This window comes from Platalea leucorodia, assembly GCF_965183815.1.
Source record: "Platalea leucorodia genome assembly, chromosome: 1".
Classification (NCBI taxonomy): Eukaryota; Metazoa; Chordata; class Aves; order Pelecaniformes; family Threskiornithidae; genus Platalea; species Platalea leucorodia.
Genome location: NC_138823.1, coordinates 119380028 through 119404182, shown reverse-complemented (window position 1 = coordinate 119404182; position 24155 = coordinate 119380028). Strand labels below are relative to the sequence as shown.

At 43.0% G+C, this 24155-nt stretch overlaps 1 protein-coding gene across 3 annotated transcripts; it reads left to right on the top strand.

The window, feature by feature from the left end:
• The first annotated feature begins 328 nt into the window (after positions 1–328).
• Positions 329–23744, top strand: CTNNB1 (catenin beta 1). 3 transcript variants are annotated; one of them, XM_082319556.1, is made up of 17 exons: positions 330–737; positions 9101–9167; positions 15236–15296; positions 15778–16005; positions 16143–16396; positions 16486–16724; positions 16808–17009; positions 17342–17486; positions 17941–18044; positions 18133–18471; positions 18725–18883; positions 19841–19960; positions 20113–20263; positions 20355–20476; positions 21650–21710; positions 22464–22684; positions 22970–23744. In XM_082319556.1, exons 3-16 carry the CDS (start codon positions 15284–15286, stop codon positions 22670–22672), a joined length of 2346 nt encoding a protein of 781 aa, XP_082175682.1. In that variant the 5' UTR covers positions 330–737; positions 9101–9167; positions 15236–15283; the 3' UTR covers positions 22673–22684; positions 22970–23744. The 3 variants fall into 3 exon arrangements, with proteins under 3 accessions (XP_082175683.1, XP_082175682.1, XP_082175681.1); XM_082319555.1 differs by lacking the exon at positions 9101–9167; XM_082319557.1 differs by lacking the exons at positions 9101–9167; positions 22464–22684 and having other exon boundaries at positions 329–737.
• The last annotated feature ends 411 nt before the right edge of the window (positions 23745–24155 follow it).

Below are 24155 nucleotides of genomic sequence, written 5' to 3'. Positions count from 1 at the left end.
CCTGTCGTCCCCCCCCCCCCCAAGCGGGACGCCGGGCTAATCCCTTCAGCCCCTTCAGCTGCGCCCCCTCCCCCGCCGCCTCTACTCCACCCTCAGGCAGCAACTTCGCTCCCAGCCGGGACCTCGGATCCTTCTTCCCCACCTCCGGAATAAGGTGTCTCCGCTGTCCTCCCCCCGCTGGCCCGCCCAGCCGCCCCTCACGCTGCCGCTCCCCTCCGCGGCCCGGGCCCGGCCCGGCCCAGCCCGCCCTGCCTCCCCCCCGCCGCGCCGCCGCCGCCACGGCCTTCCCCCCGCTCCTGGCCGCTTCCCTCCGCTGCTGCTCTCTGTCTCCCTCCGCCCTGGGAGCCGGGCACTATTTCTCCTCCCCCTGCCCTGTGCGCTGGGTGCCTGTGGAATGCTGCGCGCTGGGCCCGGCCGCGGCGGCAGGATACAGCCGAGCCCGCCGCTCACTATAAGAACCTCCTTGTGAGCGACGCCATTTTAAGCCTCTCGCTCGGTTCAGCGGTGGGAGCGGCAGCGGCGCTCGGGGCAAGGGGGACTAACACCGCCGCCCCGTACGGTCGCCACCCAGGAGGACAGCGGCGGGGGCACCGCCGTCAGCACAGAACCGAGCGAGGAGGAGGAGGACGAGGCGGCGAGGGCACAAGGAAGGAAAGACGGACCGGACCGGGATCGCCCGGGCGGCAGCAGCAGCAGCCGGAGCCCGGGGGTACCCTGCGCTCTCGCCTCTCCGCAACGTTAGTGCCACTTTCTCCGGCGGGAACTTGGGGCGAGCCCGGGCCGGGCCCCGCTCCCTCGGCGGCCACCGGCGCCCCGGGGCGGGCGGGAGCGGGTGCTGCGTCCCGCGGCCGTTGGGGGGTCCAGGGTGTGCCCGGCGCCGAGGCGGGAAGGACGGGGCTGGAGCGGGGTGGGGGGCGCTGCCTGGGTGGGAGCGGGGGTGGGAGAGAGGCGGGGGGGGGGGGGGGGGCAGGAAAGGAGGACAGGGCTCTTGTTTTGGGAGGTCCGGACAGCTGCGTGGTTGCAGGAGGCGGCAGCTGCGGCTCCCGAGGTGTCTCTTGGGAAGCTGGTCCTGGGGCGAGGGGGTGGTTGCTCGGGTCTGCAGGAGAAGGCGAGTCTCTGCCGCCCGGGTCTCCGTGGGACTCTGCTCCCGGCCGCGTTTGCAGCCGAGGCCGGGGGACTTTCGTGCCCCCCCCCCCCCCCCCTTTTATTTTTAAAAGGGGGGGGGGAGGTACTGACTCGCCGGTGGGCTGCAGACCACCGTTGGTGATAGGAGGGGGAAGAGAGCAGGGGACGGGTTTATTTGTACCGAATATAATTAATCACGGTCACTGCAGTCGGCGGGAGATAACTAATCTGTTGCCTTGTGGGTTTTCGCTCTTAGTTGCATGCACATTTGCTGAAGAGGTTATGCTTCTTCTGGGTGTCACCGAAATGAAGCTCCCCGGAGCTGGGAGCAATCAAATTAAGTTTTTAACACCCACGTTACCAGAGTCTTGTAGCGAATGACTCGGGCAGCTGGGGGCTCGTATGCTGCAAGGGGAAGTGCCTGCTGCTTTCCGTGGCCGGCTGGGGGGGGACGACGGCGACTCCAGCCTCCCAGACTAACGCACTTCTGAGATGTGTGAAGCAACTTGCTGTTACTCCTAGTAGGATATAGGGCACTTGTTTCTGATTTCCCGTGGAATGGGGAGCTCCAGATGTGTTTTTTTCCCCGAAAAGCTTAGTTCAGCTCTTTTGTGCATGATCAGTTGCTCCTGAGACAGCGAGGTTTCTTAAATCTAGCAAAACCTTAAATTCTTCCCTAGCTAAAACTTCACTTAGGACATTGTGCTGCTTCTTTTTCAATCTCTTCCCAAAAACCTTTGCTGAATATTATCCCTTCTGGGAAGAAAGGGCAGGCTGTGAAGGTACTATGGGCAACTTGAGACTTTAGGAATGGCAGTGTTGATCTTTGTAATCAGCTACTTCTTGATCTCTTTCTCATGGAGCAGCCATTGTTCTGACACTCTGTATATTCCAGACATCTGTGGTCCTCCCATCCCCCAAAGTATGCAAGTGGTGAATGGAAAGAGGCTGGGCTGGTATGCTGAGGTCGATGGACGGAAATCAAGGAGGGGTTTTAGTAAAACAGGATCTTTATGCTCTGAGACTATAGTAAAGGCAAAGACGAGAAAACTACCTGAAAGAGCGTCGGGGTTTTCTTGGTGTTAAGTTCAGACACTCCAGAGAGCAACTTACCAGTTATGATTTTGCTTCTGAATGACAAAAAGGCACTACTGCAAGGCTTTAAAACAGCATAAAGGGCAAAACTTAGTGGTGCTTATTGGGCCAAGTTATAATGTGAATTTCAGTAACTGACAGTCCAATTAATGTTAATCTTGCACTTTTAATAAAAAGGTGCTGACAGCTGCAGGTATGTGGCTACTGTGTTGATTGCCTAATGGCTGGTACTGTTGAAAATGAGGCTACCTAGCTGTTCAGACAAGGCTTTAAGGCTCTCTAAATTCAGCTTTCAGTATAAAATCATATGAAGCGTCTTGCCATTCTGGGGTTGTTCTAAAGAAATGTCATATCTGCTTGTCTATTAGTTCAGATACTTTCTGTTTAGGTATAAACTGAAATGCATGGGAATGTTCATGTTGGTCTGTATGGCTGATCGTTTCAAAGAGCCTAGGGGAGAAATAAGTAAAAACATGTTGATAGAGAGGACAATGCAATGCACAATGGCTTTTAAAAGCAAGGATGTAATACAAAGTAAAGCTTGACTGAAAAAGTCAGTTCTTCAAATGTTGTGTTACATCCTTAGTAAATCAAGCTTCCTTTTCCTTACCTAAGCAGTAAATAGGCTGGGCTTCTTGCTTGACATATAGTCTACACTAGTGTTTTGCTATGACTACGTGGTGCGTCAGTAACTGGCTTATCAAATCTTGGCCATGAAACCTGGTTGCCCTCCAGACATACAGCTTTTGTGAAATGAATGTTGGTCTTTTGTGACTTAACATCATCGAAAACTCAAGTTTAACTCTTCAGAGCACAATACTTCAGAAAGTTAATTCAGATGTAAAGACGGCAAGTTGGTACTAGTGGCCTTCGAAAGTAATTTTGCAGTATTTTGAGGAGTAGAAAGGGAAGCAGCAAGAATGGGGCAGGAAACATGGCTATTGTAAGCTTCAGCCTTATAAACTGAAGTCTCAATGTGCAGTCTGAAACTCCTGGATAAGGATGTTTCTGCAAAATGTTGTCTAGTAGGTAGAGTAGTGTGCAAATACAGCAGTAATCAGAATCACTCATGTTAATTCATAGTTAAAGTTGGTAATGCAGGGGTTGTGGTGATCATGCAGTTGCTTGCAGCAAAACTTGTTCTGTGACTCTGGTAGACCGCATACCATGGCAGGAAAATCAGGACTGACCTTATCTTGAACATCATACTTCACGAAGCCTGATAAAACTTCGTGAGAAACTGTGCAGGCAGTTGGGACTTGCTCTTGGGTCCTCACAGCACGTATTCGCAAGCTGGGAGGCCCCTGCCTTGCTGGGTGACTGTGCAGTAACTTAGAAATGGCACCGCATTAACTTTGCAAAATTTTGCAGACTCCTTGGCAGTAAGTATTGCATGTGACTTTTCTTGTCTCTTTAGATAAAATGATTATCCTGGTCAGAGGGGCAGGGCAGTGTTGCTGACTTTCTAGTTAAGCACTGGAAGACTTGTTTTGGGGGTGCTTTGATGTTATGCACCAACCGAATTGGTTAGACTTGCCAACATAAGGTAGCCTGACAGCGGTTCACTTTTAATATCCATTTCTGGCACTTGATTCCAAGGTAAAACTTGCTGTAGTATGTGATCAGGCTTTAGCCCAAGAGGGTAATGTCTTAATAAGCTAGTGGTATGTTGGTTGTGTTGCCTCTCATGAGGGGAAAAAAGGAGCCAGAGGAGTTTTCTGCACTGACAGGTAACTTCAAGTGCAAGGGAGGGAACTAATGGAAGTCTTATTCTGGCATTTCTGTCTGTATGGAACACCAAATTGATAAGGTGAGCAGGTGAAACATATACCTGCCCTCATGAATCTGTTAACTCTGAGTTGATGTGAAAGCAAATGGGTCCTATGCTTTGTTGCCTTGGGAAGTATGGGTGCAGATGTTGCTTTACAACTTTCATTACAGAAGAACTTTTTCTTAATACTCCAAGTTGCTTTGGGAAACAATGTACGCTGGCTGGATTAGTATTGCAGGGGTAAAGTACTTGCTCTATTACTTAGTAATAAATCAACTCCGGAACTTTAAGGAATACATTAATTCCCTTAAAGGTTGAAAGAGTTAATCCAGTATTCTAGGTTGCTGCTTTTAAAAAGGTAGTAATGAGCTAGCTGGATCTTACTGGAGCTGGCAAATGCACAGTGTGCTCTGTAAGTATATTTGCTGGAACTAGGATTTCTAGGCTGACTTACTGTGCTAAAGAGACTTGTATAAGCTGGAGAAGTTTGCCAACTCTGCAGCAACTGTAGCAAGTAGTTCTGTATTGTCCTGGCAACAATTCAGGTGCCCTCCAGTGGCCAGAAATCTTAACATCCTAAAGGTGCTGATAAATGCTGTTGCCTTGTCAGTTTGCCTTAATTAAAAGTGAGTTGAAGAAACATCTTATAGTGTCAGACTTCATTAGCATGTTTGTTGCTTAAACAGTACTTTTTGGAGTGTTGGTATGTCTTATTGTAAATACATAGTTATTCTGACAGACAAGCAAAGGCAGCCACTTTTGGATTCATAAGTATTTCATTAGTGTCAGTGCAATTATGACTAATCACTCTGGTTTCTTAAACCATGGCGATTAATGTTTAACATCCATGTTCAGGCCTGGCTACATGGTTGCAGTCTAAGAAGAAACTAGATTATGGTTAGATACGTACTGGTTTGGAAGGGAGATTGTTTGCTAAATTACTGCTGTATTTGAGTGGAAATGAGTGTGTTAAGTTCTACACAGGCAGGAGGGGAAGATATTCTGTAATACGGTGGCTGTCAGCCTTCTTGTTGGTGATGTACATGATCATGATAAATGACTGCAGAATCATTAAGTATCTTTTTGACACTCAAAACTAAGTGGGGAGGAAGCTTGAGGGCTGGCAGTGGTTTGTTGCTGAACTTTTAGTGTTAAATGAAATGTGAACACAATATTCTTCTCAGGTCTCATAGGTTATCTCTAAATAGTCATGATGGCAGCTTTTTTTATATGTGGCTAGGTAAGACTAAAGAATGATGTTTGATCCTGGCTACTGCTATCTCTACTACAGACATCTTTCTTGGTGAAAGTAGGGGCACATTGACCAAAAGCTGTAAATCAGTGCAAGTTGATTAGGTGAGTACTGCTGGTAAACTAAACCTTAGACAGAAACATTAGCTCATCCCTAACTCAGAATGGCAGGAGTATGCATAATGTAGACACCTAACTGTGCCCCACAAATAAAAGGTGGCAACTTTCTAAGCTGTGATAATAAAACTGCTCTTCATGTTTTGCCCAGCCATGAAGATACTCAGACATAATGAATGCTGCATGAAACCCTAATTGGACATGCTTGCTGGTGACCAAAAGATCTCAAACCCATTGCTGAACAGAAGTGAACTTAGTAACTGTTTTGAGGTTACTTGCATGAGTTGGTGGTGCTTAGTTGGTCAAAACAATTAAGACATAAGAGTAATTGGGTTGATAATCTTGTTATTAACTTAATGCAAGTTCATAAACTTGGAACTGTCATACCAGTCCTTTAATACTGAGTTGCAAACTGCTGTCAAAGGATTGATAGGTACATTATGTGGAGAAGGTTATTACTTTTGTTCTAAAGCTGGATGTGTAACACCTGATTAGTAGTTGAAGCAGTTCCTTGCATCTCATCTTAAATGTTAAGATTATCAACAGCTCCTCTCTTGGACAGTGAGGAAGGATACAGAGGTACTTGGAGCCAGTCTTGCCTACTAATAAAGCTACAGATTTTGCTAGTGTTGTAGATGACTTTTTTGTTTGCAGATCTTGTTAGAAGCTGCTGGTATACTTGCCCGTGATTTTGAATATAAAGGATTGTGTTGACAGACCTCTTGCAGCTCCTAAATGTTTCTCTAGGTAAAGGGCAAAATAATTGTGCTGTGGATCCAAACACTGTAACTTCTCTGAAGTGACAACATCCGGTGCTGTGAGATTTCAGTTACTACAGTACAAGTATGCTTTGAAGTAGCAAAGAGTATGGGACTATATGAAAGGGTCTTACCTTTACCTTGCATAGTATGCCCAGCCACATGACTCTGGCAGCCTTAGGCTCTGGCCAGCATCAAACAAAATTCTGTAGGGCACCACTGATAGTTGTAAGAAATTACAGTGGTAGGTAACTGCTGCTAAGTACCTTTTGACCTCTCTAGGTGTCCTATCAATATGTAATTTCCCACAAAGTTTCTCTAAAATGTCTGTCTTGAAGAGTAAAGCACTGTGCATCAAAGGTATTAGATAACCTTTATATGATATTGCCAGCTTCATGGGGGGCGGGGAGAGATGCTTCTTGGCAGGCTCTAAAGTTTGAAAGTTCATCTCTTAGAATGATTGTGCAGATCAGTGCCCAGGTGAACTTTATTACTTTTTTTACTAACTTACCTGATGTACTTGTTCTAAATTCTCCTTCAGGTTCTCATCATCTTAGAGATTAGTTATCTCAAGTATTTGTTGGCTGATGGAGTCTCTCAGACCAATGTTAACTGTTGCTTTATTGAAACTTCAATGGGTTGTTTTTAAAAGGATACTTAAACCTTAGTACCTGTGAAGACCCTGACTAATTGCACAGGCTGTTAGTGCCTAAATGCTGTGTTAGTTGCTCAAAGCGCTGTGTTTCAGTGACACTCAATGCCTGCAGCTGAAAGATATCCCATCTGGCAGTGAAAGCTCACTAAGTCCATTTCTGATACATTTTGTTACCTGAACTTTCCGTCAGTGGCTAAAGTTGCTCTTCCGCGATCGATTAAAACTACCTGTGTTCTGCGTGGCGTTCTGTACTTAGGGTGAACAAAACAAAATCTTGTTACACTTACATTATAGTGTCAACTGCACTTGAAACTTAATGAGTACTCACAGTTAGTCATTTGCCAAGCTGGCTAGGAAGTGTGATTCTTTACTAGCCTGCTGTCCCTTTTGGGAGGAAGGGGAGGGTAAAACAGGTGAGTGTCCTGTGGTATCAGAACACTCTGTTGTGGTCCAGTCCTAATGGAAGTGTAGTGGAATGGAGCCTTATAGCTGTCCTGAAAAGTTCTTGTGGCCCCTTTCCCTCCCCTCTGCCATGTGTGCCTAAGGCTGCATGGATTCAAAGATGAGTCTCTTCTGTCCTTGTAACCTGAGTCTTTCCTTCAGTAGACATATTTTGAGGGATAAATCCTCTCTTAATACAGCTAACCCAGTGTTTAAAGTCTAGTCGACTACCAGATGCCTGCACTTCAGTTCCATTAAGCAGTTGTAATCAACTTTCTTAGAGAAGTCTAGGAAGAACAGAAATATTTGCATGCTGTTCGCTTTAGGTAATGAGCATGTGAATAGAAACTCTACTCTGTGCTCTTAATTGGTCTTAGATTGCTGAGATGACTGAAAATAGACAGGGATAACACTTTATTTTGTGATGTGGCGTCAAATGAACTCTTAAAAAAAAAAAAACTTATAAAAGCTAGTGTAGGGAGGCTCTTCTGCCTTTATGTTATGGAAAGGATTTTTTTAGATAATTTCTAAGGCAGAAGACAAAGGCTGAAAAGCCAGAACAATTGATGTAATAGCAAACTGGGATGCCTGAAGGAAAAAAGAAATAATGAAGTGGAAATGAAGCAGGAAAAAACAGTGGCTGAAAGCAGAGGTAACTTGTAGTTAGCATTGGCAGATCTGTGTATGTGCTGTCAAATACCCCTCTTCCACTTTAGTTCTGTGGATTATCTGAGCTAGTTTGTTGCCTCTTTCAGCATGTGTTAAGGATATTTAAAGCTTGGAAGTTGCAACCTGTTAACCTTTGAGAAAGGTCAGTTAAGCAGATACTATTCACGTTTCTTAATTTCCTAATGTTTAATAGGAGAAACAGATCTTAGACTTTCAGGTCTTATTATTAAGATATTTTAAAGAACAACTTAAGACTGTTGTATGTTCTGGGTTCAAACTACTGTGATCTGATTAGCTAAATCTAAAATGGAACATATTGCTGTTTGCAAGGCTGCTTCTACCTTTCTGCAGGCATCAGCAGAATGCATTGTCTGAAGTATTCCAGCTTGGAAAAATTTGAGCTGGATGGATTACATAGGATACTGAGTGGATAGGGTACTTCACTGGAGTGAAGTATTTTTACTTAGTGGTTGGAGGGAACGATGTTAAGCAAATGTTGCTTGAGGAAATGACCACAGCAGTTTTGTCATGAGTTAAAGTTTATGAATTAATTTGTTCTGTTGCAGTCTAGGGTCAGTAAGACGGATTTTCAGATTTTTAACCTGCTGTGGCACACAGGTTAAGATTCCTATCACTATTGGTAGCTCTTAGTTTTCAGTAGAACTACTGAAATGGTTGAGGTTGCTATATCTTGGCATAACACTTAAATATAGTAATGCTGCTCTATCTCTTGCCATGACATTTCTTCTGAGGTGGTAGTGAAGGCTACAGATGAGTATTTCTATCATCTAACCTGAAAGAAGATATAAATGTTTTAAAGCTGTGAAAACCCATCGTGTTTTTTTTCCTTTTAAAGCTGGGAAAACGCATGCTATGTTTTCCCTTGGCTGTATGGTTTGACTTGTTTCCTTTTGACGTTACGTACTGTATAAGTTACTTCCATTTACTTAGAATACCTTCAGATGGCCTATGACAAGATATTTTTGCCCACATTAAATATCGGCCTGCTGAAAGCAGAAGGAAGCCTGATATTAATATGAAAAATGTGAAGTTTTATATTATGATTCCTGGTATAGATAATAAGATAAACCTTAACTTTACTGTCTCCAAAAATATCCAAGTGGTCCATTGCTTTGTTTAATGTGATAATATACAGCCCTAAACCGTTACTTGAGAGCCAGTTTTCAAGGAGTTTCACAGTCATTTTTGTTCATCCAGGTCCTTAAACTGCTGGTGTGAGGAGGTGTTTGAAAAATTGAATTTCTTAATCCAGAAGTCACTACTGGTGAGTGACTAATTTGACAATAATCAAGGCCCTCTAATGCTTGTACATAATACTAACTTCAAAATCATCTCTACTCACTGCATACAGCTGTTCCTTTCAGAGCTGACAAAGTGACTGAGGACTGCGAATGCTGCTACTGTAGACAGAATATGGGAATGCTGTTCAGTACTTGTTTTGTGGATATGGAATGTATTTAAGGAAAACTATTGTATTTAATCCTGTGTGGTACCTTTGTACAAGAAGAATTAAATTTTTTTTTAAATGCAAGTCTTCAGAGTGAAACTCAAGCATGTTATCTGTTCCTACTTTGAAATAAAGTATCTTCTGTTCATTGTGTAGAAAAATTGAAAACCCCAACTGTCATTCCTACAGCTTGTAAAATCCTTTAAAACACACAACACTGAAACTGTGCTTTCAGGACTTCTTACTAGTCTTACAGAAGCATCTGATGCATGAAGGACCTCCAGAATGGCCCACAAAGCATACTTTACCCCAGAGCTCAATAGGAGATAGATAAAAATCCTCAAAGTTAAGTTTTGTTGGGAGAAGAGGACTTTATCCCCATTTGGATAAGGAATAATTAGAAGTTTAAAACATATTTCTGGTGGTAAAAAATTCTTGAACTTGTTTAACCTTTGAAGATAAAAAAATGAAAGTTTCCTAAATTGACACCTGCAAGGCAAATGACAATCCTTTTAACTTCCCAGGTTATCTTTCTTCTTAATCCAAAGGTAGAATCGTCTAAGTTAGAAACTGCATGCAAATACCCTGGATCATTATTTTCCACAAGTACTATCCTTGTTTTCATCTGTGGATAGGCAGTCTATAAATCAGTTCTTATAGGCCACCTGTAACTTCTTCCTCCTTCCCTCCCTCTCAAATTGTAGCTGTCAGGTTTTCTTCAGCTAGACTAAGACTTCTTGCTTTTCCTTTTAAAAAAAAAAAAAAAGTCAGTAGGCAGGTATAAACTGATTACAGGCTTCTGTCTTTGAAGGAAGAAAAATAACTGACTTCTTTTAGGCTTCCTGTTAATCAGTTTAGTGCTATTCCTAATGAATATTAAAGTGACTATCTCAGTTGGATCATGTCTTCATAAGACTAAAAGCAATAGAAGGTAGGCTTGCCTGTTGCAAGAGTGCTTATAGCTGTGGGGTAGGCTAGACCAAAAATTGCTTAAGGAGACAGGTCAGCCACTCATGCCTGAAAGAGCTTATATACCATGAAAGCTTCTTTGATGTTTCCACTAACAGTATTGTCTTACTTAGACTATTTCCCCCCAACCTCTGCTTTCTTTTCTAGAAAACAGAATAACAACTTCCAGGACAGGATCAAAGGATTTTTTTATTTTTTTATTTAAAAATCCTTAATCGAATGTATTTCTCACATCTCCACTTGAAAACTAAAGTTAATTAGGAAGCTTCTGCTACATTAAGTTCTTACATTTCTGTTCTTGGGTCATAGGAATGAGTGCTATAGTTATCTGGTGTGTTATTGGTTGTGGAACTGATGTTGCCTGTATATTTTGGCTACTGACTCTTTGTAAAGCAGATACACAGGCAATGTCATGGGCAGGCAGCTGCCCGAAACAAGACCAGTTATAAAATGAGACCCAAAGAATGCTTCCAGTAACACCTTAGTAGTGGTTGCTATAACTTCTGCGCACTTGGAGAAAATCTGTTTTCCAGTACATGTACTTCTCTTCACTTGTGTGTAGATAATCCATGTTTTTAACTGCTCTCTCACAAGAAAAGATCTGCTTGTTCTATGTAAGAAAATGTGTCAGTCAGCACCAGTGGTTAATTTAAAGATGCAGTTGCTTGGCCTGTCCTAGATGAGATGTAGAGAGACATACATAGGAAAACATGGTCAGTAGACATGTTCCCTTTAAATAGGTCATGGTGACTGGATGTGTCTGTCTTCATTTCTCATACAAGGTTTAGTAACATGCTGCTCTCAAGCAGAAGATTTCTGGAAGACTTGCAAACTTTAAGTTGGACTTGCTTTACAAAGAGGGGGCGGAATGCTTATCAGATCAGTTAGGTGTAATCTGAGTCAATCTTAATGAGAAGATTCTATTAAGATTAAGGTAGTAAACTTAAAAGAAGATGGATACATTTTTATTCAGTACAAGCTGCAAATATGAGCTGTTTCATAGGCTAACAAAATGGCTTAGCTGACAATGAAAATGGGTTTATCTTAGATAAACTGCAGCAGAGGTGCAAATGTACTGTATACAGTCTTGATATACCAGGGAGGTAAATGCCAGGCTGATATTCACCCCCGTAGATAGGCTGTTCTCATAGGTCTTGTCCTCTGTCAGACAGAATAGACATAAAAAATTCACTGTGCTCTGTGTCTTAATGGAGTTTAACAGCTTTAGAAAGAAAATTATATAGGTTTTACTGGAGATGTTCAGAATTATTGTTCAGATTTGAGAAATGCTATAGGCTTGTTGACTTCCTTGGCATGTGCTTAACTATTCTCCAAAACTGGAAATTAATACTGAAATTCTATTCATTATCAAAATACTCCTCCTCTTTGGTTCCTTTGAAAACCAAGAAATTTGAATTGTCTTCCTTAGTAACTTGAAATTGGTGGCTCGTAAGCCTGCTAAGCTTGCAAAACTGTTTTTTTCAGTTATTTAGAACTCAAATGCAAGGTTGGAACTGATGGTACACAGTACAGCCTAGTGCAATGTCTTGCATTGCTCTTCATATGAGGGATTTAAAATATATTTAAAAAAAACCCCCAAAACCAACAACCTCCATTTAAACCCAAAGCTGATCGTGCTTGCTACGCAAGTGGATAGTGTCATGGGGGAGGAGGAGGTTTTTAAGAAGTTAACAGTCCTGTAACTCCTGGCAGTACATCCATATGAACTTCTGTATAACATGACATTTATCAAAATTCAGACTTAAATTCCTTTAAAAATAGCGAGGCTTACAGAAGCTCGCTGTTATGCTGAAGTTTGTAAAGTGTACCAAGTCATTCTGTCTCTTCCTGATGGTTAAGATCTGTATTACTGACCTTGACAATGTAATGTCTCTAGTCATATGTCCTTCAATAAATTTGAATAAGAGCCCAATTTAAAGGAGCTGGTATATGGTTCATGGTTGAAGACTACAACCTTAATTATCCTAGCAGGGTGGTTTTGTGGGTTTTTTGTTTGTTTCCACTCTACCACCGCCTCACCCCCGTGCCGTGTGTATTGATCCAGTTTCTGTCAGGTGAGGTAACAGCACAAACATTTGTACCTACTCTGGGGTTGTTGCTCCCTTTGAAGCGCAGCAGTTAACCTTGTCATGACGCACAGGAAGACAAGTCGGCAGCTTGTCTGGACTCAGTTTACCCCCTTGTAAAATGAGAAGAAAATGGGAAGGAATGGGGGAACGTTCAGTTACAGAAACCCTAAAAACAACCCGAACATACTCCTTTTCCCTGGCTACTTTTAGTCTGCAGTTATTTTGAACTCTTGGGATTAAAACCGATTTCCCATCTAAATAAAAAATGCTACCTGGAATTTCTGGGGGTTACAGGTGTATGAAATGCAGATTAGGATGTTACAAACTTTCAGGTGCAGCTAGCAGGCTGATCGAAGGTCAGTGTTTCGAAGACTGAATATCTGACTGATAATGCAGTTCTGAACGCTTAATTCTGTATTCTTCATTGCTAACTTGTATACGCTGTTCAGCTTTGTGTTGAAATAGTGTTGCAGTGCAGTGGCTAGGCTGGTCTGTTGGATTGTACCAAATGATACAGCTACTCTTCTCATCTCTTCAGGCTGTTGAAACTGAAACAACCATTTCAGAGTGCAGTTCCTGTGAGCCAGCTGCCTTGGTTTGTGCAGAATTCAACAGTGGAAGGAAATGATATACATTGTTCCCAGTCCCCTCATATTTGAATTTGAGGTGGTAGTAAATATCTTAAAGCATAGTCAAGGCTCTTGACTGGTTCATCTACCAACTCCAGAACTAGTTGGTGATCATTTTTATTAGCAGCCTCCTGATAGGAGGAGACAAGAAAGGTTACAATAAAAATAGATCTTCTTTTGTGCTAAGCACATTGCGAATTGCATGTAGCAGCTAGATCTTGCCCAGTTTTCTATTGGAAATGTTGCATCTGACTTACAGTGAGGAGTAGGGGGAGCAAAGACACAAATTTGCTTTTAGTGCTATTCCAGTTCTTTCTGTTTGGAAGGTGTTAGTGGGGCTGACAAAGTAACGCATAAGACCTGCAGGGAGCTATCAAGCTTTTGTATAGGCACTTCCTCCAACTTAGCTACTCAGGGGAACTTTTGTATTAATGGTGAACTGACAGCATGACTTAGTTTTTCCTTCCCCTTACCACTGCCACTCCCAGACTCCTAACAGGATGTTGGAGGAATCCAGTGTTTGAGGGACTGGAAAAAAAATGGTTGTATTGTCAGTGCATCCTCCATGCTGATTGTGAGGACTCTGCGTTGGCCAGTCTCTTCCAGGCTGTGGAGTAGGACTAGTTTAGGGACCTAAGCGTTTCCAACAGCATAGCAGGGTACTTAATGCTGTGTTATGTCTTAAATCAGCTCAATGCTGCTTATCTGCTGCAGATGCAGATCTACTGTCCATTTTAAAAGAGCCAGGAAAGGGTTGCTGCCAAAAGTTGTGGGAGTGCAGAGTCAGGACAAACAGCACTGGCATTTGTACAGCAAAGTAACGAGTTTGCTCAGGAGCTGCTGGAGTATCCTGCAGCTGGCTCACAGACAGTGAAATATATAAGCTTGCCTCAGAGTTGCCTAACCTATTCAGTGAGATTCTTAAGCTGCAGGCTTGTCTTCTGTTTAATTATGATTTTCTAAAAGCTACTGCTGAAGGAAACTCTTAAACTGGGGAAATCTGTCTTTACACAAATACAGCATCAAATGGACTTTGTTATCCTGACACAGTACTGCAAACCTGTCCTTTAAAGAGATTAGTGGCTTGCCTTTACTTCATTGTCTAGGAATGTTTTGATCAGCATAGCTCTAACACCTAACGGCACATTGAAAGCTGATTGCTGGAAGAGATGGTTTTGCTCACTGCACTAGTTACCACTACAAATGTTTCTGCTTGGCTAGCTCCCAGAATAGGCTGTCACCAGCTCTGTGTCTGTGCTGAAAACAGTGTTGGACTGTGGGGGGGAAGGGGAGCAAATGAAATAAAAGTATGACAGCTTTGAGTGACCCATTGTGAAGCTGTAGCCTCAAATTTCTCTTTCTGGGTTAGTGAAGAGACGGCTACAGCTTTATGGTACAAATACTTCTGGACTGCTTGGTGATATCAAATGGAGGTGCATACTGAAGATTTTGATAGGGCATTTGATCATATTTCAGCCTCCTGCCCCCAATTATCTTGGCTCTCTGCAAAAAAAAAAAAAAAAAGTGAGTTTGGTTTTAATGTGTGCAACTAAAGGAGAGCATTTGCTTATAAGGCTGGTTCAATTTTCAGCTTAACTTCAAGGAAGAGTTTTGTGTAGCAAGACACCTTTCTGCTTGTGATACAGGAAAGGAGTAAAGGAGGAAGTTCAATTATAACTCTTTAGGTAGTCTTTGTACCACTGAAATAATAGCAGCTTGCCTTAAATGGTCATTTCAGCTTTCCTCATGAAAATCCATGTTGTAGTCCTGTATCTAACAGTTTTGCTAGTATCTTAGAGTAGCTGTCTTTGAGAGAAATGAGGAAGTCTGACATTTAGCCCTTGTCTTTGCGGCATGTCCAAGCTGTGGAATTTAATGTCTGGGCTTCCTCTTATGCAAGGATAGAGAAGTAAAAAATGGCCCTATCATGGTCAGTCTTCAATTCTTTTTCTCTTGCAGCTTTAAGAGGAGAATATATCTTACTTATAGACTGCCAGAAAAAGTCTGGGTGATACATCTTGTTCTTTTGAGTCTCTGTCCATGGGGCTTTGCTAATTAGCATTTGAATATACTCACTGTAGTAATGAAATGGCAAGATGTGCAAAGTCTTAGTGTGCAATTCTAGTGCTTTAATATGAAATCCTGTCTTACTAGCTCTGATTAGTGTTTAATAAGTTCTAACCTTGCTCTTTTTTAGGGTCTCTGAAAGGCAGCAGGAAAAAGTTCTGGGAGCACAACAAGGAACATGGCAACCCAAGGTATATAATGCATCACAATTTCTGTTGTTAGAATCTAGCAGTTAAAAAAGAGGAGTGAGAAGCCAGTTTAACTTTTTAAAGTTACTTGGATTGAATAATGTCTACTCTACGACAGTAATTAATACCTTACCACTGGAACTCAAACCTGCAAACAAGCTTGTCATCGTAAGCGTTTTGGGTCCCTTAAGTACAGTAAAGTACCTAATCATAGTATGTGGAAAAGGGAACCTCTAAGCAGTAGGCTAAGACAGTCACAATAGCCATGATTGCTCTGCCTGTTAGTCGGGTTTATAGATGTCTGCATTGGTTCAATGTAAAGCCCCAGTTTAAAACTGCTGTCTCACTTGCAGTGCTACCTCTGCTGGGTTGAGGTAGTTGTTTATAGCAGTTTATTTTTGTTTAAAATCTGTGTCATCTCTTGGATTAATACATGCTGGAGTAATTGAACTAAACTTAATTGTTCAACAATGATTTCTTACAGCTGACTTGATGGAGTTGGATATGGCAATGGAGCCAGACAGAAAAGCAGCAGTCAGTCACTGGCAGCAACAATCATATCTGGACTCTGGTATCCATTCTGGTGCCACAACAACTGCTCCCTCCTTGAGTGGCAAGGGAAATCCTGAGGAGGAAGATGTGGACACGACACAAGTCCTGTATGAGTGGGAGCAGGGATTCTCTCAGTCCTTTACCCAGGAGCAAGTTGCTGGTAAGGCCTTTTCCGTTACACTGATTTGCTTAGGCACGCAGCTTAACAATACAGAAACCTAAATACTGAATTATTACTAATCTAGAAGATGAGCTTTTTATTCCTAGCTTGAGGTAACAACTTACCTTGTTTTTCAGATATTGATGGCCAGTATGCAATGACCAGAGCTCAGAGAGTGCGTGCGGCTATGTTCCCTGAAACACTGGATGAAGGAATGCAAATCCCATCCACACAATTTGACGCTGCTCATCCAACCAATGTGCAACGCCTGGCTGAGCCATCCCAGATGTTAAAACATGCTGTTGTTAATTTGATAAACTACCAAGATGATGCGGAACTTGCAACTCGTGCAATCCCAGAACTGACCAAACTGTTGAATGATGAGGACCAGGTAAGCATTTTCTTTGCCTCAGTGCACCTTGCTTGTGGGGCTTCTTCAATGACCTTAAAACTAAAAGCTTTCTTCAAATATTTCTGTAGGTGGTGGTGAACAAGGCTGCAGTTATGGTTCATCAGTTATCCAAAAAGGAAGCATCTCGCCATGCTATTATGAGATCTCCTCAAATGGTATCTGCTATTGTACGTACCATGCAAAATACAAACGATGTGGAAACAGCCCGTTGTACTGCAGGTACACTACACAACCTCTCACATCACCGTGAAGGCTTGTTGGCAATCTTCAAATCAGGAGGCATCCCTGCTTTGGTTAAAATGCTTGGGTATGTGGACTACTAAGACGGTACTTGTGGTTTTTAGTTAGTACTGGTAGGTGCAGGTACTCACAAGGTTTTTCCTTCTGTAGGTCCCCAGTGGACTCTGTGCTGTTCTATGCCATTACAACTCTTCACAATCTCCTGTTACATCAGGAAGGAGCCAAAATGGCTGTCCGTCTAGCTGGTGGGCTGCAGAAAATGGTTGCCTTGCTCAACAAGACAAATGTCAAATTCTTGGCCATCACAACGGACTGCCTTCAGATTTTAGCGTATGGCAATCAAGAAAGTAAGGTAAGTGCCTCTGCTATTGAAGCACTTAAAATGAGCAAGCTTGCTATGAATGGCCTAACAGTTCCTGTGTGCTGAGCTCCTTATTCTGAATCTTCAGCCATGTTGGGCTTTTGCCAGTCAGTCCTTGCCTTGCAAGACGCGAGGGATGCAGGAATTATTTTGCGGAAACGCAGTCATGCTTACAGTAAGACTGCAAAACTTACAGACCTGACCAGCAGATGTGAACATTTTTTAGAGGTCTGTAACCTATGATGGGTGTAAGCCAGCAACAATTACTACCTACTGATGTGCTCAGGAAGTGACAGACTAATGTTATTTTTGGTGTCTTTCAGCTGATTATTCTGGCAAGTGGTGGACCCCAGGCTCTAGTAAACATAATGAGGACCTATACTTATGAGAAGCTATTGTGGACCACAAGTAGGGTGCTGAAGGTGTTGTCAGTCTGCTCCAGCAACAAACCTGCTATTGTTGAAGCTGGTAAGTACCTTGTACCCATGATAACTTAAAAAGCTCTGTGGTACTGCAGGATCAGCACATTTTACAGAACAGGAGCTGCCAGCATCAGAAGTTGAACTTGGATTGGTCCTTCGGTCCGTAATTAGTTTTGGAGGCCTTTAGTATACAGAAGTATAAAAGGTAGTCTGTTTTAAGTAAGTCTGCTATGTTGTTAACTGGATGGCTCAGTGGCTGAGCACTGTCAGAATGGTCCCCTTAGAACATGCATACATTTAAAAGATCTAGTGTCACAAAAAGAATCTTGGGGTTTTCTTCTATGTAACGAAGGATTAGGGCCTAGCCATATTATGATACTAATGCCAAGAAAGATCCATAAGCTTGAGAGATATGCACTCAGACTTTAAGGAAGAGAAGGACCTGACTGTTCACAAGATGGGCATCCGAGTAATGGTGTCAAATCTGTACCTTCTCCTAGGTGGGATGCAAGCTTTGGGACTCCACCTCACAGATCAAAGCCAGCGTCTTGTCCAGAACTGTCTCTGGACTCTGAGAAATCTGTCAGATGCTGCAACAAAGCAGGTAAATGGCTCTTCTAAGGGATCAGGATCAAAAGCTAACATAGTGGAAGAGGAGAGAGACTAAATTTTTCTTCCCTCTTTTTTTGCAGGAGGGAATGGAAGGCCTTCTAGGAACTCTTGTTCAGCTTTTAGGATCAGATGATATTAATGTTGTGACTTGTGCTGCTGGCATCCTTTCTAACCTTACCTGCAACAATTACAAGAACAAGATGATGGTGTGCCAGGTCGGTGGCATTGAGGCTCTTGTGCGCACAGTTCTTCGGGCTGGAGACAGGGAAGACATCACAGAACCTGCTATTTGTGCGCTCCGTCACCTCACCAGCAGACATCAAGAAGCGGAGATGGCTCAAAATGCAGTACGTCTCCATTATGGACTCCCAGTGGTGGTTAAACTGTTGCACCCACCATCACACTGGCCTTTGATCAAGGTAAGTAATAGTTAACAGCTTTCAGCGCTGAAAACTGGTGCTTTTCTAAGGTAACCTTAACTGTGAAAAATACTTTGTTTCTAAGGCATTGGGGAATGTAATTTGTTTGATGGGAAGGTTGCTTCAATTGAGCAATTGAGAGTTGTCTATTAGAGATTTAAGCATTTGGGATCAACTGATTAAAAAAAGAGATCACTAACAGCAAGCACACCCATCGCGCTCTTTTATTCCCCACCCTCTTTCTTAACTGCAGGCTACTGTTGGTTTGATCCGCAATCTTGCTCTCTGTCCTGCAAACCACGCCCCACTGCGTGAACAAGGTGCTATTCCAAGGCTAGTTCAGTTGCTGGTTAGAGCGCATCAAGATACCCAGCGACGTACTTCTATGGGTGGAACACAACAGCAGTTTGTGGTAAGGAAGTGGCCACCGCTAACTGAAGTTATGCGTAAAACTCCTCGTTTTTGTCAGTGTGCCTCAGCCATCTGTTGTTTGGTCGGAATGGCTGTCTTATCATTTGCTCTAATTCATGTTATTCTCTTGGTGGGCTGATAATTCTGTCTTGACAGACCTGCAGTTTTCCTTAAATAAGAATGTCAAAACCTTGGTTCTTACTTTACCAAGAACCTCTTGAGCATTTAATTCTGAATGCTATAGATCACAGAAATCCTGGTTTTGCCTACTCTGGCAAGGAAAGTAGTTCTCTACCAGGAAACTCATCCTTGTTGGAACTATGGGTTTAAGAACGCTATCACAGCTTATTGCGTATTTTCAAGGATGCTTAGAGCTGTAAAAGTACTGAGAAGTTGTACAGCCTCCATACTTGTTACTTCTTTAGGTACCAGGGCTGTGTGGCAAGATCAGTCTGTCTTTTGCCCTGTTAAACACATGAACAAAGGGGAGGTTGCCTTAGCATGGGCAAATGGAAGCAGGACCTACTAGTGCAGGAGTGTAGTTAATTCTTGCAGAGGCAGGAGGGGGGGCCTCTTCGTTACTGATAACCACTGTTTCAAACTTAGTAAACTGCCAAGCTAATTCAGTTTGGGGAAAAAAAGCCAGTGTCATCAGACATGAAGTTTGTAATGAACTGAAATAAAAATGAGAACACTGGGAAGAGTTCCATTGCGATGCTTCGGTTACTCAATTTAATTGGATAAACTGGGCCGACTGCTAGCAGGGATGTTAAGTTTCAAGGCTGTTACTTTGTTAAGCAGTAGATAGTGGATATGAGCCTTGTTGGGGGAAGGGGGTGTGTGCACGGGACAAGTTTGGTTGATTTGTTGGCAGGGTAATCGGCTTTTTGACAGTCATTTTAGAAGATAGCATGCAATATCTCAACTTCAAAAAAATGCCTTTTCTTTCCCTGACTAGGAGGGTGTGCGTATGGAAGAAATTGTCGAGGGCTGCACTGGAGCCCTGCATATTCTTGCACGCGATGTTCATAATCGAATCGTAATCAGGGGTCTAAATACCATTCCACTATTTGTGCAGGTAAGCAAGAGCTCAAGAAAATGCTATAGCACATACTAGAAAACCTAGTAAAATGGCTCTTACGCTGCCTTGGTAGAACTGCTAAGTCAGATTGTGCTGAAGAGCTCGTTTTAAGTTGAAGAGCTAAAGAAACCCTTGTGTTTTGGTTGCAGTTGTTGTACTCTCCCATTGAGAACATCCAGAGAGTAGCTGCAGGGGTGCTTTGTGAACTGGCTCAAGACAAGGAAGCAGCTGAAGCAATTGAAGCTGAAGGTGCAACTGCTCCTTTAACAGAACTGCTTCATTCTAGGAATGAGGGTGTTGGTAAGTGAACTTAAAAGATAGGTTTCACACTTGTGTTGCAACGGTTGCGAGAAGACTCAGCCTCTACTAAAATCACTCTTCCTTTCAATAGCAACATACGCAGCTGCGGTGCTGTTCAGGATGTCTGAGGACAAACCACAAGACTACAAGAAGCGACTTTCGGTTGAATTGACAAGCTCTCTGTTCCGGACTGAGCCAATGGCTTGGAACGAGGTGAGTTGTGTCTTTGTATTAATGGTTCCTTGGGGAGACCTTGCTTCCATGTCCTCTCTCCTTCCAGTAGTGAAGTGTAGATGCCGTCAGTGATACAGCTTTACACGTGGCTGGACCTTCTTTACTCTTTCTGGGTGTTCAGGTTCAGTAACCTGTGGCAAGCAGCCTTAGAGCTGCTGCTTCCCTTGCAGATAGGAAGAGTCCCTTCGCTACTGCTGCTAAAGCTTGTAACTCTCATTACGTTCATTAGTGTGCAAAGCTGTATAGAAGAACTTCGTACATTTTCTGTGCTAATGAACTCTGAATGCAAAAATTGAGGCATGAGTGATGTGAGGGAAGCGTAAACATAAAACATATCCTGTGAGGCTTCTGTCGAGCAAACGGTGTAGGACAAATAATCTTGGGGTGGGGATGCAACTTGTGTTCTCCTTAGAACTGAGCTCTCAGACTTGAATGTTTGCAGGCAGATTATCACACATTGCCCTTTTTCATGCTTAAAGGGCTGCACAGTGAACCGGGACTGAAAACAAACTGTGCATGGGGTAGAGGGAAGGTTTCACTAAGTCTCTGTCTTCCTGCAGATTCTTTAGATTCAGGAGCCTAGCTTGTCTTACCTTGTATGTATTTACTAAAAGACAATAGCCCTTGATTTGTGCTATTTCAGTGTCCTAAAATCTGTATCTATCACAGCAATGTGAAAAAAAAAAACCACCTGCTAAAATGGGATATCTCTTTGAGATTGCAGTTATGCAATTACACTACAGACAGGCAATTACTTCTGTAGTTGGGCAAACTGGGGGAGGTCCCTTCAGAACTCTTAAACACCCTGTTGCTGGCTCGGGAATCTCTGGCCAGCTGACTCGCAGGAGTCGGGCAGGTGTACCTGAGGAGGCGTGTTCCTAGACCTGCCCCATCTTTTCCTGCCCCAACAGAACCCTCCTTCCAGTCATCTATGGATTCCTATGCCTGCATCTGGCTCTTCTATATTGGATGCAGATGCTTGGATAAAAAGGCATTTCATGTTCACAGAAGTCGATGCTGCAGTGCTCACTGCAGAAGAGTTGCTAAAAAGGGATCTGGGGCAAGCTTCAAAACTTTTTAAACTCAGGAGGACTAGTGCTGGCCCGAAGACCTGACATTAAAACTGTTTTGTAACTTTTTGTGTACATCTAGACGGCAGATCTCGGACTTGATATTGGTGCCCAGGGAGAACCTCTTGGATACCGCCCAGATGGTACGTCTCCTCTGTTCCCCTTGACTAAGCCTAAGTTGGATGAAGTCAAGTCATAGATTTTAAAGGAGAACTGCAAATGAGTGAAGAGTGAATTACTCTTCAGCAAGGTATTGCAAACCGGCAGGCAGATGGGGACCTGCCAGTTCAAATAACCAGTTTCTGCAACACCGCTGGCAGCACTGAAATGGGAGCCGTATGAATGTGCAAAACTGGTGTCTCTTGTCTGAGTCTTGTGGGAGAATCTCCCGCTGAGCTGTTGTTTCCAGAAATCTTTTAAATTCTTTACAAATGGACTTGACAATTCCAATAGTGCAGTTTTTCTTTAAAACAAAACCGGGTATTGAATGTATTAGCCTGTAAGTGTCTATAGACTTGAACGCAAGCCTATCCCTAAGGATTCTAAGCTATTTTTGACTAGCCTTTCAGAAGCAAGTCTACAGTCTTGGAGCCTGGTTTTGCTGCAGTATTGTTGAATTTTAGTACTGTTGATTGTGCAGACTAATGGCTTGGCTGGAATCTGCTCGTGCTTCTGACTGCAGTGTGCTTTGTCTGCAGAATCGTACTGGAAGGCTGTTTCGAACAGTGGAATAGCCATTAAGGGCAGGCAACAGATTTTTTTGAACTTGGCTGAACTAGAAAAAAAATTAGATGGCTACAAAGATCTTCTCACACACTGATACTTGCAGCTTCTGATGCATCTAACATCTGTTAACATTATGCTTTTTTTCCCTCTGCCACCTTTAACTTTCTTAGATCCTAGCTACCGTTCTTTCCACTCTGGCGGATACGGTCAGGATGCCTTGGGTATGGACCCTATGATGGAACATGAAATGGGTGGCCACCACCCTGGTGCTGACTACCCAGTTGATGGTCTGCCAGATCTTGGCCATGCCCAGGACCTTATGGATGGGCTGCCTCCAGGTGACAGTAATCAGTTGGCCTGGTTCGATACTGACCTGTAAATCATCCTTTAGGTAAGAAGCTCCAACCTTGAATTTAAAAACAAAACAAAAAGAGACAAACAGCTGACTGGACTTGGTTGGCAGGGAGGGATTGGCTCGATTGGGTCCCAGTGTGCCAGAACAGTGAATAAACGCTCTGGAACCACGTGATCAGTACACTCCAAACTGACTTCTGCCGTGAAGTGTGGAAGTAATTAACTGTAATGTCTTGTGCACTGGCTTCATGCGGTCTGAATGTGCGAAAACGGCCCTTTACTCAGGAATGCTGACACCTGGTTTTTTTCTTTCTCTTTGCAGCTGTATCATCTGAATGAACTTGCATTGATTGGCCTGTAGAGTTGCTGAGAGGGCTCGAGGGGTGGGCTAGTATCTCAGAAAGTGCCTGACACACTAACCAAGCTGAGTTTCCTATGGGAACAATTGAAGTAAACTTTTTGTTCTGGTCCTTTTTGGTCGAGGAGTAATAATACAAATGGATTTTGGGAGTGATTCAAGAAACGAAGAATGCACAAGAATGAATTGCAAGATGGAATTTATCAAACCCTAGCCTTGCTTGTTAAAAATTTATTATTTTTTTTAAATCTCTGTAATGGTACTGACCTTGCTTGCTTTGGAAGTAGCCTTTCTTTTCGCAGTAATTGTTGTTAGTTTTTTTTAAAGTCTCTCGTAGTATTAAGTTATAGTGAATATGCTACAGCAGTTTCTAATTTTTAAGGATTGAGTAAAGGTGTAGAACACTAATTCATAATCGCTCTAACTGTATTCTGAATAAAGTGTAACATTGTGTAGCCTTTTTGTATAAAAAAACTAGACAAATAGAAATGGTCCAATTAGTTTCCTTTTTAATATGCTTAAAATAAGCAGGTGGATCTATTTCATGTTTCTGATCAAAAACTTTATCTGGGATATGTCTGGGTAGGGGCCAGTAAGAACTGTTTATTTGGAACCTTGTATTGGACAGTTTACCAGTTGCCTTTTATCCCAAAGTTATTGTAGCCTGCTGTGATACAGATGCTTCATGAGAAAAATGCAGTTATAAAATGGTTCAAAATTAAAGTAAACTTTTAATTCACTCTGTGTCAAATTATTTCAGATCACAAAGTATATTTGTGTGTTTACAAGTTTTCTGAATATTGTCCTGGAATTGCACAAGAACTGCAGTACTTTGGAGGAGGAAGCCAAGAAGCAGTCACCTCTCATCCCACGGAGGAACACTTACCCTTTAGAGCCGAAGTCCTAAGGAGAAGGGTTTTCTCCTGCAGTCCTCTGAGGCAGCGTTCTTCCCCTTCGCCTGCTGCCGCTTGGCTTTGGCAGGTTCCTCTGGCAGGAGCCAGGTGCGAGGCAGCTATGCTTTGTGCCTGGCCTGCAGCCACACAGCTTCTGGGCTTCAAAAAGCGAGACCAGCGCATCACTGCGGCTCTCTCCAGAGGTGCGCTCTCAGTAGGGTCGGATGAAGACCCTTAGCCTACAAACTGTCGGCTGG

Coding starts and splice junctions, on each gene's coding strand:
- CTNNB1 (XM_082319555.1), top strand. Junction 18,884..19,840: donor GAACACAACAGCAGTTTGTG/GTAAGGAAGTGG, acceptor TTCCCTGACTAG/GAGGGTGTGCGTATGGAAGA. Junction 21,711..22,463: donor TCTTGGATACCGCCCAGATG/GTACGTCTCCTC, acceptor TAACTTTCTTAG/ATCCTAGCTACCGTTCTTTC.